This window comes from Passer domesticus, chromosome 8, assembly GCF_036417665.1.
Source record: "Passer domesticus isolate bPasDom1 chromosome 8, bPasDom1.hap1, whole genome shotgun sequence".
Taxonomy (NCBI): Eukaryota; Metazoa; Chordata; class Aves; order Passeriformes; family Passeridae; genus Passer; species Passer domesticus.
The window spans coordinates 25,852,363-25,867,672 of NC_087481.1; the positions used below are offsets into that span (position 1 = coordinate 25,852,363).

At 43.6% G+C, this 15,310-nt stretch overlaps 1 protein-coding gene across 3 annotated transcripts in view; it reads right to left on the minus strand.

Moving 5' to 3' along the window:
- The window catches only part of MICU1 (mitochondrial calcium uptake 1), an 88,854-nt gene that overhangs the window by 45,436 nt on the left and 28,108 nt on the right, over positions 1 to 15,310 (minus strand). For all 3 annotated transcript variants that reach the window (XM_064429835.1, XM_064429837.1, XM_064429836.1), the window contains one exon: positions 9,613 to 9,656. In XM_064429835.1, the coding sequence (XP_064285905.1) occupies positions 9,613 to 9,656 (44 nt within the window). The remainder of the gene's footprint in view (positions 1 to 9,612; positions 9,657 to 15,310) is intronic.

The window sequence follows — 15,310 nt, forward strand, 5'->3', positions numbered from 1 at the left end:
CATTTAAACCCAAGCATTCACGAGTGAGCAAGCCATGGGGAACACTTTACAATTATGATGTATTTTTTAATCAAGCACTAGATTCATATTTAACAAGCACACAGACGAGCAGACATCCAAATTAACATGTAAAAGGAAAAAGAAATCCAAATATCTCACTGCTTTTGGCACAAGCATGGCTGTGTAAGTTCAGTGAGAAGCCACCAGTCCAGTCTCAGTGGAACACAACTTATGACAGGTGTACAGGCAGATTCTCTTACAGTTCCAGACACTGATAACATGTCAAAAAACTGACTTAAATTCAAGATACAGAGCTTGCTTTGCCTTTCCCAACTCAGGCTCTAAGCTCAATCAGCACCAAGATGTGGTTGAACAGATCAATGCAGTGACCAAGCTTCCCCAAACCCACGTGCTAGAGGAAAAAGTCATGTGCTGCATGCAGGCAATTCCCCAGAGTTCTTTATGTACAGGCTGGCTGCAAAGCACCCAAAGATACATCACAAACTTCACATATTCCACCCCAAAACTGATCTGCTGCTGGAGCCTCTCTTAAGGACACAGTACAGCTTCCAACAACAAGGATTGGTGGATAAACCCCATGGAATCCTTATGTTCCTCACCAAATATTACCTTTACTTTGGATTTTAGAATGGTTTTGTCAGGGCTGAGTGAGGAGTGAAATGTGGTAATATGGAATTATGCAAATCTGAAAAATAAAGGTGTGTTTTTGTACATGGAGGGATGCTTTCTCTGCAGAGGCAGAGATGGGCACACAGTGCTGGTGCTCCCACTCCTAGTGCAGGACTAGAGAAGCCTGACCACCTAAATCCTGGCAGCTCCACTTCATCTGGCATTGCAAAAACTACAGCATTTAATTCAGGAAGAACACATCCTTGGGAAATCCCTCAGAGCTGCCAGTTTGGGTTTCCATCTGGAGAAGGAAAGGACATTCTGGGCATGTTCCTTCCTGTAACTTACGTTTCAGCACCACATTTGCACTTCCATGAACCAAAGCTTCAGGAATTTATCAGCCCAATGTGACCACTTACACATTCCAAAACAACAATAAAATAAATATCCATGAGAGATAATGGGTATTTCTCCAGAACCAGGAAGCAATTCTGTCAATTAGCAAGGGATTTCAGATGAAGAATAAACCAGCTTTTATTGACAAACATCATTGTACTTGGTTTGTTCCTTTTGAACAGAAACATTTTCAGGTGACCATTATTGTACTGAGCAAATACAAACCCATGAGTGCAGAGTGAAGTCACCTGGATGCAAAGCAATTCTCTTTCAGTCCCAACTGACCACCTTCAGTTCTTATTACAAAACATTAAAATAAGACACCAATTAATGTATTTCATTCTTTCTTTTCTATTAATGTATTTCTTTCATGGTTAACAATAGGCATGTAGGAAAAGAAGTCCTATTTGCCAGCAGTACAGGTGTGGATTATTGCAGCTTTTCCCAAGCAGGGCTGTTGAAAATCCAGGGAAACACACACTAAGAGATTTGGTAACAGACAAGGGAGAACCCTTAATAAAATCCAGTGCAAACCAGCTTGCTGTGGTAATTAAAAATATAAATGCTTTCAACTGTGTCTGCATCAAAACACTAAACAGAAAAAAGGAGGATTTTTAACTTTGCTCATTTTTTAAAGATTTAAACTTTAAAGAATCAAAGCCATGTATCTAGAGATTTCAGGCATCTCACTTAAAAAAAAAACTGTATAAAGAAATAAAAAGGTTTTCAGGATTAGATTTAAAAATTGAGCCTTTCAGCCCAAATGTTCCAAAGTCCTTTAGGGAAAAAGAGATAGGGGAGGTCCCTCTGCACTATGAAACATGGACAAAAATGGGACTTGGGAGGAAATTGAGGGATTTAAGAGTTTTTAAAGTCAGTTCCATAATGTGGATGCAAAATAAGTAATTTTAAATGCACCGCATGGCTTTTTTATATCACTTTTTCTACATCATTAAATAAGAAAAAAAAAAAGTGTTTGAGGCTGTGATGAAAACAGCACAAGGACCTTTAGAAACTCATAAACCTCTTTTAGCCATGGGAAAGCTCACATTATCTGGAGCCACTAGGAATGATAATTTGCTATGAAGTCTGCACAGCAACACAGGCAAACACAAACAGGTTCTCCATGGCAAATTGTGGTGGCTGAGTGCTGACCTAAGAAAATGCTTAAAATTTACTGTTGGCAGATAATACTGCACAATTGGCAGGTAACACCTTTCAAGGGCATATTTCAATTGAGAGGTTTTGAAAACTTTTGATTTTGGGGGGTTATTTTATCTGTGTATCTACAGAGGGGCACAAAAATACAGAGCTGGACACGGGTGATGTTGTTCTGCACCTTCTCTCACTCTAAATATGAGCACATCCAGAGAATGAAAACCTGGGCAGCAATTCTTACTGCAGGTGGACTCCTGTGACTGGAAAGAGAAATCTGCATTCCCTCCCTTCCAGCAAGGCTGTAAATATTCAAACCACCTTTCAAACAAAGGGCACCTGCAATGCAAGGCCAGCATTCTGTACAACCCAGAAAATCAACGACACAGACTCTCCCAACCCGTGGCAGGCAGCAGAGCCACTCATGCAAGGGAGAAACCCCTGCAGGAAAAGCAAAGAGGAAATGCCTTGGGAAAGGGACAGCCTATACTTGTGCTCCCCTCAGCCCTCTGCAGGGTAGTGAAATCACAATCTGCAGGACCACTGGGGCATTTTGCATCGAAATTTAATGGGAGGATTGAAATTAGAGTCCTTGATGGCTCACATAAAGCTTCTAAAATGAGCTGAGTTTTGCCACCTTTGAATTTAAAGAGCTGTTTAGGTCTCTGATGGAAATTGGGATGCTGCTCTCCCTCATCTCATCAGCCTGCAGGACCAAGATGAATTCATTGTGTTTCTCCTTCTCTCAGGCAGAAATCCCAGTGTGAAAGGACACCAGGAAGAAAACAAGAATTCTCTATAAAAAGTGATTATAAACCATTGGCTCAGTTGATGAGGTTGGGGCTGTACACTTGGTACTCACCACCAAAATCTTGTCAATTCTTTCTCTCTCTGTCCTTTTTTTTGTCCTTCACCTGCTTCTCCCATCCAGATTTTACCTCCTTTTGTAGCCAAGTGAGTTCAAGCATCTCCTAAAGCATTCCCTGCCACACTCTCCTTCCATACCCCTTCTCCCTACTAACACCATGTCACCCAAGGACAGAGTTCTCAGAGCTTTGTTTTGTGTCCCTCAAGTATTAAACATTAAACTAAGATGAGCAAAACTATCAAAGAAATTAAAGCCAGAAATACCCCAGAATCCATTTTTGATTAAAAGAGTGCATACACCCACTAAGGGCTTATTACCAAGTTGTTTATTTTTCTTTAACTTTCCCTGTGGATTTCATTAAGGTCAAAAAGATATAGGGCAAACTCAAAGTGCTTAGAGATATTTTCCTCTTTACTTACTAATATTGAATGAACTCCCCTTTGGTGTCTAAATGTGTAGATTTTAAGAACTACAACATCTAAATATCTACTACCCATCATATTTTTTAATACAGTTCACTCTACATAATTCTGTAACTTGAAAAACTCAAGCTTGCAAATGTAGCCTTTCCCAAAACTACACACCTTCAAACAGATGACATTTCCCCAAAGATTTGGCCAGGAAATCAAACTAACTTTGTGGCCTCAAGGGGAAAACACTATCTTCCAACAGAGCCAGCTCTATCACAGTCTCATTGAGCTGCAAAATAAGACAGAAGCCTCAGAGGACACTGTGAATGCAGGAGGGCAGGGAGACACACATCTGAGCTTTGCTCAAAGCAGTTCCTGCTAATAGAGCCAGGTATTAATGGTTACCCTGAGGACTGTTCTCTCCACAAGCCAAACTCAGGTGTTCTGAAATAAATTCTGCAGGCTGAGGATCAAGGAGAGCACTTTATGAGAGGAGCAGGGGAAGAGGTGAGTGTACACTGTCCCTTTCACATGAAAAGTGCATTTCATGAGGTCTGAAGCACAAACTAATCAAAGCACATGCTGTCTGCTTTGTACCTGCCAGAAATCCTGGTGGGAGGGGAGAGGGTTAGAAAAGGGAAGAAAATGAGGGAATGCTTGGTTACACCAAAAAAAAGCACAAACCAGAATTAGAATAAAGACAAGTATCAGAGATATTAGCAGCTGGAAGAAACACCCGCCGGGTACCTGGAAACCAGAACAAAAGAGGACAAAGAACAACCAGAGGATTTTAGTAGAAGCCCTGTGGAAACGAGCAGCAGAATTAGGGATACACAAAGAAAACAGCAAACAGAGCTTTGTCAAAGCCAAAATACACAAATGTTTGGTAGAGGAGTTAGGAAAGGAAGACACTTGTTCAGTACCTAAAGCAGCTCAGGTGCCCACAGGGATGTTTGTGCACTGTGTTAGAAGCAATTAAGAATTTTCTTTGACAAAATCCAGTTTTATTTAAAACAAACCAAGAAAAGAATTTGTACATTTCAGTGTCCACACAGGTCCCAGCAAACAGAGAAACATCAGAACTAACTGAAGCAGACAGGAGGGTCAAGTTTGGCTGGGAGGGGAAAGCCAACGAGCAAAGAAACCAACCAATGTGGACAGGGTGTCAGCAAAGAAAGCCAAGAAGATAAAAACCTTCTCAATTCAGCTTTGCTGGTTATCTGCAATAAACTGCATCTCTGCTTGCTTCCACAAAGCCACAGGCAAGGATTTTGTCTCACCACTTCCTTACAACCCTTTTAGGGATGGCAGAGGAATGTTCACACAGATCAGTGTAAGGTTATTACCCATGTAAGAAGGTGCCTCCTGGTTATTATGCAAATACTACCAGGGTTGAGATCAGAGGGTGCAGGAATTTAAAAGCAGGGAATCCGAAGTTGAACAGTGACATTTCCCATGGATTATGGACCAGAATGGCTAAACACTTCAAGGTGTCTCCAAGCAAAGCACAACCCAGCCTCACCAGCTCTAGCTGGGGACACATTCATTTCCAACTCTGTCACAACAGAGGCTGGCAAGACCTCACACAGTTGGATTTAGAGGACTCCTCACCTGTTTTCATTGCATTTAACCTGGAGAAGATACCAAGTATCCTCCAAGTGCACCTGCACTTTATGCTGCTCTTTACTGAACTGTGATACTGGCTTTTGGTAAGGCAATGCTTAGAGTTGCATCCTTAGGAATTAAGATTTCAGAGGCACTTAAACCTCCAGGGAGCTCAGACCCAGTGCTTGGCTCCTGAATGACAGCAGGATTTTAGGTCTGTCTCACCTGCTGCAAGTCTGGGTCTATGGCAGCTTATCAAACTCTGGTGAGAGCATCATGCTCCAGGCAAAGCCCATCCACAGAGCAAAGGATCCCAGAAATTCCAGTTAATAAATCAAGGCTCCTTTCCTTCCCATTCTTTCAAACCTGTGAGCAAGATCCTTCAACCCACCAGAAAAAGATGGTGCATCTACCTCCAGTCTTCTCCTTGGGGATCCTCCCTGAGTACTTTTTTCAGCTCCTCTGCTCCTGAGATGCTCTCTAAATCATCTGGAAAGAAATCTGCCTCCTGAGCTGACTCCCAGCAAGTGTTCTTTAATGGACACCTTCAGGTCAGGGCAGCTGAAGATACTCATTGCATTGGTCCATGGTGTGACCCTGCATTATCCAGTGGAAGTGAATTCTAGAGATGTTTTACTGGCACTTAAAGGCACCATTTGAAGTATTTTCCTTGTCCTTCACCTTGCTTGGCATTACTTTATGGCATGCCCAAACATCTAGAGAAGTAAACATAAATGCTGGCAGGAAATACTTAAGTCATAAATTTAATTAGAGGGCACTGAAAGCCTCTCTAATTACTTACTGCAGGAGGGGAAGCTGTTGCTGGTAGCTCGAAGGCTCTTGCTCTTATTGAGCAGCAGCAAGGAATTCTCCCCACAGGAGAAAAAAGAGCAAGTCAAGTGTATCCTAATTAAACTAATAAGCCATCTAGAGTAGGGCTTTTTCCTAAATAGGCCAGAGGACTCTTAAAAGCACTCCAGCTCACCTTCACCTTTCCACCAGGCTGCACTGCTGGAAGCTCAGCTCCTGTGCCGGCTCACCAGGTTGGTGACAAGGTGGATATGCAGCTCACAATTCAGAGCAATAACATGAACAGCATTGTTTCTTTGGGAGATGAAGCTGGTCAATCATTAATGCATAAGCCAAAAAAATAAACAGAGAGAGCACAAGAAAAGAATTTTAAACAAACTGCATGACAACTTACGTAATGTTAATGAAGCTTTCGCTAGGTTAGACGTGCTAAGAAATCTCTATACTTACTGAGAGCATATTCATCACTAAAACATGAGTTATTTCTCCTACAGATGGGTTAAAAATGCATCTGCTTTCCTACTGCCAAATGCAAGAGGGAAGAGACAGTGGAAACACAGCAGACAGACAATCATGGTCTGGGCACCTCCACATCCTGAGAGTGTCTGTTCTCACATCAGCCTTTTGCTCAGGCTCCATATGAAATGTCTGCAAGCTGATTAATACCTTTTTTCTGCTATGAATGAATAGTAATCAATGCCTCTTTTCCCCTACTTTGCTGAGCTTGCTTCCCAAGGGAAGAAACCACCACTCTCAGGCAAAAATGGAGCCACAGGTTGCCTCCCTGTACACACTCAGCCCAAAAGCATGAGCCCGTGCTGGCACACACATCTGACCAAAGGTTTGTGCTGGCTGAGTGTCTCCAGGGTTTTTGGTCTTGCATGAGTGAAGAAAAAGCATTTAGGCTCATATTACAGGAGCATTATTGCCATTAATAAGGCAGTAACATCTACCTCCCTCTCCAGTAACTCTATAAATTATCAGTAGGAAGAAGGAGGGGCAGGAAGAGGGGAAAAAAGTGGATTTTATCTTCTCATTGTCACATTCAGTGTGTGCACAGCAAGCTGGCTCAGAAACCCAACCAAAGCACAATACAGATGCACATCACTCCCCAAAATGCTTTGGCAAGGTCAGTCCTGATCTCCCCACAACGGGCAGTTTGGGGTTCTGATGGCAGCTTTGCCTAAATAAAATGGGTTCTGTGAAAGGAGCAGCTCACACATCATCCCACTAATGCAGCAGCATCTAAATCTCAGGCTTGAAATTCACACAGATGCTACAAACACTGTCCTGGAATATGTCATTAAAATGCAACTAACTGCACAGACCTTTTAACTGAATTTCCTTCTAAACTACTGCTTGCATGCAGACATCACATTTGGAACTTTGCTTGGAACTAAAATCAATCCTCTTTCCCACTCTTCAGCCAGGATCTGGCTTCTGGATTCAGTGCTTTCCAGCAGCACAGCTTGCTTATGTCTGACAGTTCACAAACTCCTTTTTCCTTAAAAAAGGAGAACAACTTTCCAGTGAGCAGGCCTATTTTTGAGGACCACAATTCCCATTACCTCTGTGTAACATCCACAAGGATGCTTAGGGGAACAGTGGTGACCCTCTCCCCCTTCTGCCTGAGCTCAGCAGCTCCTCCAGCACACAAAGGCAAATCCCCTCCAAGCAGAGGCTGCTTTGATAATCCAAGAGGAATGTGTGCCTGGAACCAGGCACAGAGGAAGAGATGCAAAAGGGTTTTATCACTATGCAAGAGAAACTCAGAATGTGTGAGGTCAGCTCTGCAGCACCTCAGTTGTGCTTGGCTGAGTAAAAGCAGTGCTATTTTTTTAAACTGGAGCCCAAAGCAAGCAACAAAATGAGAACAAGCTGCTGTCAGATCAATCTACTGCCAGCTTCCTTCATTACCAAGGGAGAGCCAAGGCCAGCTCATTTTATCCTCTCCTCAAACTATCCTCTCACCTGGACATTAGCACTGCCCTAATAGCCACAGCCAGATGTAGCCAGTCCCAAGGTACCTTTAAGCAGACAGCCAAGCAAACAAGAACCTCTATTTCTTCATTTTCAGAGTGCACTGCTTCCAGGGTGTTATTAGGCTGTGGAAAAATCAGGCCCCAGGAGAAGATAATAATAAAGCAAAGTCCATTGCAGTCCCCTCAATCTGCTGCCTCACTTTCAGGCAATCAGCTCAGAGACATCCAAGTGCAGCAGCAACATCTGTAAGTTATATAAAAAGCTATTTCAGTCTACTACAGGTCAGAGCCCTTGGTGTTGAGGGGCAAAGGAACAGAAAGTTGAGTTAAAAGGATTTGCCTTTGGATTTTTTATCCAGTGTGCTGGGAATTGCCTGCAGAGCGCTCGGGAGCGAAGAGTGATTAGCAAAAATAGTGTGGGATTCAGCACTTCTCCCCTCCAAACAAATCCTGTTTATGTAAAGCCTAAGGGATGAGGGTGATAGCTTGACAAGATAAAATGATGAAAGTGAATGAATGCAAAACAGACTGTCATGAAACCACAGAGAGAAACACTGGGTATTTTGCAAAGAATAGACATCCTTCCTTTGGTTGGGTTGTATTTTTTAATCACAAAAAGCAGACATCACGTTTGTGGCAGGGGGGAAAAGAAAACAGGTGTTCACGACACGCTTTGGAGCTTTATGTATCAAAGCTAACTGCCAAAATCCACCTCCCTGTTGTCTGTTTTCCAGCAAAGCCCTGCTCTGCTGCCTGGGTAACCAGCACAGTCGCCCAGTGCTCATGACAGGGACCCCAGGTATTTGATCATCTTGTTGTTACCTGTGCCTGCTAAACACAAACCAGGGAACTGCACATGTTCAGCCTACACTGTGTTTATAAAAAGCTTTAAATTCCTATTTTTCCCTAGAGTTGAGGATTTCTGGAAATGCCTGACACTGTGCCAGGTGTACCCTGCAGCAACAGGGGGAGGATGCTGATGTCCCTTTGAAAGCTTCATTTTCAGAAGGTGCAGATAGAAATGCTGCTAAAAGCTGGAGGACCATTGTGTGATATGATGGAAAATTAACTAACCTGCAGATATCTGCATCAAGGAGTCCATGTGAGCTGCCAGTCCTGGGGCAGAGCTGCCTTTACCACCCCAGTGGGATTTACAGTGTGGATAACAACAAATGGGATGCTACCTGGCTCCTCTTTCACAGGGGGACAAAACTAGATCAGAATTAAGATTTTTACCTCTCATGACAGCACAAACACCCAGAAGAGTTTTGCAGTGCTGCAGGAAGAACCTGGGCTCAAAAGGGGAACAGAGAAAGGCTGTCCAATATGGGGGAAACACATGGGTGGGACACAGAAAAGAAACCACAAGAGCATCTCCTTCCTTTAGGAATCTGGAGATGATGCTGGAAGGGAAAGGTACAGTGAGTTTCCCCTGAAATGGTTTAACTTGTGGGGCTCTCACACAGTCAGAAAGAAGCAGCAAAGAAATGTGATTACAACCCTTGATTTCCCAGCCCACCAGCATATAGGAAGTGGTAATATTTTGTCTGTAAACATTAAAATAAGGTCCCTTTATAGAAAATAATCTTTCTGTCATTACAGAAAAAGCACTGCAATGCTACTGAAAACCAAAATGCTCAGAAGAGAACACTTTACACACTTCATTTAACTTACACCCTCACACAGGTAATAACTGAAGGATTCTAGGTCAAAAAAGCCATTAAATAAAATACATTTAGCAGCCCAATGTGCTCACCTTCCCATCGTAGCGTTTCACTATGAACTGGTCCAGGCCCAGGTCTGCAAGAGAAAGAAAGTACTTACAGAAAAGAAAGCTTTTATGGCATAGAATTAACTATTTCTTGTGTTTTCTGTTTCAGAGGACTGGAAAGTAAAATGCACAGTCTGAGTAACATGTGTAGAAAACATAAGGATGGGAGGGGAAAATCTTATTTGGTTTTGTATATTTTGTACTTTGTATTTTGCACACAAAAAACCAACAAACTCATGGAATCAGAGAAGAAAACCTCCTTCTATAGCAAGGCCAGCAAGAGCTCAGCAATCAGCACCTCTCAAGAGCCTGAAACACCCTCCCAAAGCAGATCCCTGCACTATTACCAGGCAAACATTTCACCCGTGACTCTTGGTGCTTTTAGCAACACCTTTTAAATGGCTCACAAATGGAAAAAAAAACCAACTTGTTCCCACAGTTAATTGGGATGTCACCAAGCAAATCCAAAGCTTGTTCATATCTGAGTAAAAAAACCCCAGATTTTAAAGGAGATAAGTTGTAGATGCATTTTCAAGAAGTGGAGTTCTTTAGCTGGATCAGAGAAAGGCAGGGAGAGAGACTGTTTATATCAATAAAGTTTCTGATGCCTTCCCAAAATGTTTATTTATGTTCAAGAGGGGGAAAGAACATCCCAGCCTTAGCTGAGTTAAGGCACAAAGCTCTCCTCTAACCCACAGCAGGCTGCATCTAACACCAGTGACTGCACGTATAAGCAAGATGACAAAAAAATCCAGGAAGATTAATTATCTGAGCTTTGCAATCCAAAGTCAGGAAGATGCATCCTGAGAAGAGATTAAGCAGAACTCAAGTTGAGCATTTCCAGTAAAACTCAGGAGAGTAGAGGCTGATTTTTGGTGCTTTGAGAAATAAAACCTTCCAGAGAGCGACGTCCCGTGCATCTTCTGCCACTGTTTATGGTAATTAGCACATTCTCATTTCAATTTAAATTAGAAAATAAGATAGAAAAACCAAAATAAAGCCTTCCCCATGCCTGCTGTGTCACCTGCTTTTGAAAGAGGATAATGAAACCCTTCCTGCCTGCTGGAAAGTTTCATGGTATTGTGCAGAAAATGGAATTATTCATTGCTCCAGGGTGACCCCCTTTCCCTTTGTGACCCAAAGCAGCCACAACTCCTCTGGCACCAATTTCAGAGGTCAAGGCAATTGTCACAGGGCTTTCTGCACTTGTGAAAATTCCAGCCAGAAAGCACCCTCTCAGTATTTCCTGGGCCTGATAACAATGCAAATTACATATTCATACACTTTTTCAGACTTTAATCTTCTAAATTTTGTCCTCTTCCAAGCTATGGGTATAAATGCAGTAAGTATTGGTGCATTTAGAGGTAGGACTTGTCTGATAAATGTGATTATTTTATTACAGACACTATATGTGGTCAGAGCTCACCCCAGCCATCTATCTGGATGGTGACTTAAGCTGAGCTTATGTCCATGTGTCATAATAAAGTCATTCTTAGGGACACCTCCTTTTCCCATGCCAGGAAATGCTGCTGAAAGACAGATCCCTGACAGCCTGACATTATACATGTACTCATGGAAAGCCAGAAAAAGGACATGGGTTAAAAATAGCAAGTGAAAGTATGTCTTAATGGCACCTCCTGCAACTGGACACTGGGAAAGTACAGAGGTTTCAATAGAGAGCCAAAATGAATGGGTGATTGTGTAGAGAACAGCAAGAAAAATGAGCTGATAACTGTCATTTTCTATAAATAAATACCATATGTTTCTAAATAATTATAATAATAATTCATGTAATAAATAAATAAATATGGAAATAATGGCTCCTGGGCTGTCCCAGCAGTGGTGTGGGCACAGGCCCAGGGCAGGGCCTGTCCCCTGGGCTGGCCCTGCTGAGGGACCTCCAGGGCTGGGCCCAGTTCTGGGCCCTCACAGAGAGCCCTGGAGGGGCTGGAGCGTGGCCAGGGAAGGGAACGGAGCTGGGAAGGGGCTGGAGCCCCAGGAGGGGCTGAGGGAGCTGGGAAGGGGCTGGAGCCCCAGAAGGGGCTGAGGGAGCTGGGAAGGGGCTCAGCCTGGAGCAAAGGAGGCTCAGGGGGGACCTTGTGGCTCTGCACAACTCCCTGCCAGGAGGGGACAGCCAGGGGGGTCGGGCTGTGCTGCCAGGGAACAGGGACAGGAGAAGGGGAAAGGGCCTCAGGCTGGGCCAGGGGAGGTTTGGATTGGATAATTGGGAAAAATCCCTTCGTCAAAAGGGTGGTCAAGCACTGGCACAGGCTGCCCAGGTCACCAAACCTGGAGGGATTTAAAAGCCATGTAGATGTGGCACTTGGGGACAGTTTAGTCATGGCCTTGGCAGTGCTGGGCCAATGGTTGGCCTCAATCTTAAAATCTTTTCCAACCCAGATGATTCCACAATTGTACTGCACACACAAGCACATTGGTTTCCACCAGTGTTTTCCATGGTCACCCTCCCAGCCATGCAAACAATGTCCCCTCTCCTCTGCTGCATTAATTAAGCTGCACACTTAAATTCCTCTGAGAAATTCCTCTTACACTGGTCCTGAGAGAAGAAGCCAATTCAAAAGCTGAAAAGAGGCATTTATGTTCAATGCATACACTTTTACTCTATACATTTTCCTTTTCCCAGTACAGTTTTATTTTCTTTTTTAAGGACTTAGCTACCTGTTTTTTTCACAAGCCTTTAAACCTGACAAAAGATAACCAACAAAGAGGGTCTGTTGCCTGATGCCTGGGGTTTTTCTTTAAATTAGATAAAAAACCCCAAGATGCTGCAATAGGAATTGAGCATTTGTGTGGGCTGGTGAGCCAATGGGAACACTGCTCATGGATGAGGACAATCCCAGCTGAACAAGGGAAGGGAAGAATGGCAGTTACTGCACCTCTGCTTTTCAAAAGGCAGTGTTGAGTTATGTTAAAGCCACAGGATTGTCTCTAAGTGCCACACTCCCAAGACAAACAGCCCCTGCCTGGGCTATTGTTGCTGAGCTGCAGGAACACAGGCTAATAAGCATGTTGAACCAGGAAAAAAGAGCTTTTCCACCTTTCACTGAGGAGCAGAGGCTGAAAAAGCATTCTCCCAGAAGTGCTTGAAAGGATTTCCTCAAGAGAGGCAGCAATGAAATCCAGGAGTCATTTCAGGAAGATCCCTGGCTGCCTCAGGCTTTCCTGGGACACACCCCATGGCCAGTCTGGATTGCAATGAGCACCCAGAGCTTCACTCGTCATTTCTCTTTAACAAACCCAGAGTTTCCACCATGATCTGCCCCAAAATACACTTATACTCACCTCAGACCCTGCACAACCCCTCACCTTTCCCTACACATCCCTTCTGCTCCTGCAGCCAAGGGCTCCCCACCAGCCACTCACTGCCAGCAACATTTCAGTGACCTGCAATGGTTTCCCAGTCAGCTTCCTTGGAATGTTTAACTACCACTGTTTATTACTCCTACAAATGCTGCTGCCACCTACCAGGAGCCCCAAATAAACAGCAGCACTGCCATGGAGTATCTAAGCACACAGCACCACTAGAAATGTTATTTCAGAGTAGACTGACACCATTTACTCACCAATACCAGCAATACAGGCTGCTGCTTTTATTCATGTGATGGTACTTTCACAGCACTCTAAAAATAAAAATGGTTCAATATAAAGGAAAAATTACTGAACACTCACTGCCTGCCACAATGGGGAAAAGGGGGTGTTCAACAGCAGAACCATACTCCCCACATTTACTTCTCTCATTTTGGGCTGGGGAGGACATTTTCATGGAGAAGGAATGAATTATGTTAAGGAAAAAACACGGAATAACTTGTTCTTGCTGTTGTTCACCAATAGACAAATCTAAAATCAAATGCTTATTATATTCCTATTGATTAACAAAAACATACTTTCCGTGGATTTTCTCAAAGCCAGCTAATTACCACACTTGATAAATATGCAGTCAATTACTAAGCTCTTCATGTTATCTTGTAAAAATAAATCCATAGGCAGTAGGTTATAGACTGCAGTTCTAAAAAACATTTTAAAAACGAGCTTCCAGGAGAAGGGCAATTATATTATGCCAAGAACACAGTTGAGATCAATTAGAAACCACCATCATTTCCTCTGGGACACCAGCAGCTTCTCACTGATGGAAAAACCTTTTCAATTCCTTCCAAGTCTTGATATTCTTGTCAGATTTTTCACATTATTTGGGTAACATTCACTCATGATCTGCTTTTTTCCCCCCACTACTTAATATATAACATAGACTCCTTTATTGCCAGCAGATGAATAAAAGGGCTAATTATGAAGACTGAAAAGCCTGCTAACTGTGCTTGTGATATGCCACATTATGGCAGGAGAAAATGCTGGAGCAAGCTTTCCCCTCCAGAGCTGTAATCCAGCTTCTGATTGTTGTATTCAGAGTATTTCCCCTCTGAATCTAAAATGGAATCTGCAAGCAAACAATGAGCTGCCTGAGACTTCTCAGGGGACAACAGCCTTGTGCTGGGGTTCAAGTTCAGGACTGTTTTGTTCCAGGCAGGAAGGATCAAGGGATCCTCCTGCTCATCTCCTCCTGCTCCAACAAGCCAGCCAGTCTCCCTGTGACACATGCATTCCTAACACAGCTGGTCAGCCACACCAACCTGGCACTGTGTGGGAAGCTCTCCTTTATCTGACTTTCAGCACACAAACTCACATGTAAATGCATTTCTTCCTCCTCCCTGGCTCTTGTCCTGGGGTCTCATACCAGGCATGACAGGCTCAAAGATGATTCTTGCCCAGGCATTGTTTATTTCCCCAGAAAAAGAGCCTCACCTTGGTCAGGAGACAACCAGAGTTATCTCTCACATCCCTGCCCTGAAGAGCTCTTCAGCAGATATACCAGGGAAGAAGAGAGAGTTCTCAGAAGGACTGGAATCCCAGAATCTCTGGCTTCCTTCTAGGTCTTAAATATCCCAGCTGACCACTTTGTGTAACTTTAGGGACCTGTACCAGGCCAGGGAGCTCTCCCCTCCTCATTATATGAGTGCTTGTCTCAGCTCCTGGCTGATGGTTGTACAGGAGATCAGAGCCATATTTCATAAACTTTAATCAAAATTACAAATAATCACTCATGCATTGTACCATCCCAGAGGCTTGTGCTCAGCACCTCATGCAGTTCAGACATGGCAAACAAACCATTTCTACCAGGAGAAGCAAGCTGCACACTCTGATGCAGACACCAACAATGAGCTCTGTCCCTCACAGCTCCTCTCCTCTGTCACCATCCCCTGCAGGGCCACAGCTGCTGCTTCTGCCTGGCCTTCAGCATCATCTTTGGGGTCTCTTGCACTCCAACAAAACAAACAACCCAACCAAAGAACCTTCCAAGAGTTCAGATATTTGAGTTGCTGCTCATTATGTGGTGAAGCTTGAAATGCATCTTTCCTCTGGCAGGAGTCTGGGATAACCAGGGAGGTTAACACAGGAATGGAAGGGCAGGATTGGTTTGGGAAGCACCTGCCTTCATGACAGCATGCTGGCATGAGACAGAGTAAGTATTTTTTACTTCTTTCAGTCCTTATTGCAAAGGCCATAGGAGAGCTGAGCATGACACAGCTCCCTCTTAGTCCAGGATGCTCCAAAATACTTTCCTCAGGAAAATGATCAGTGCAGAACGGACCCAGATAAACTTGGGGAA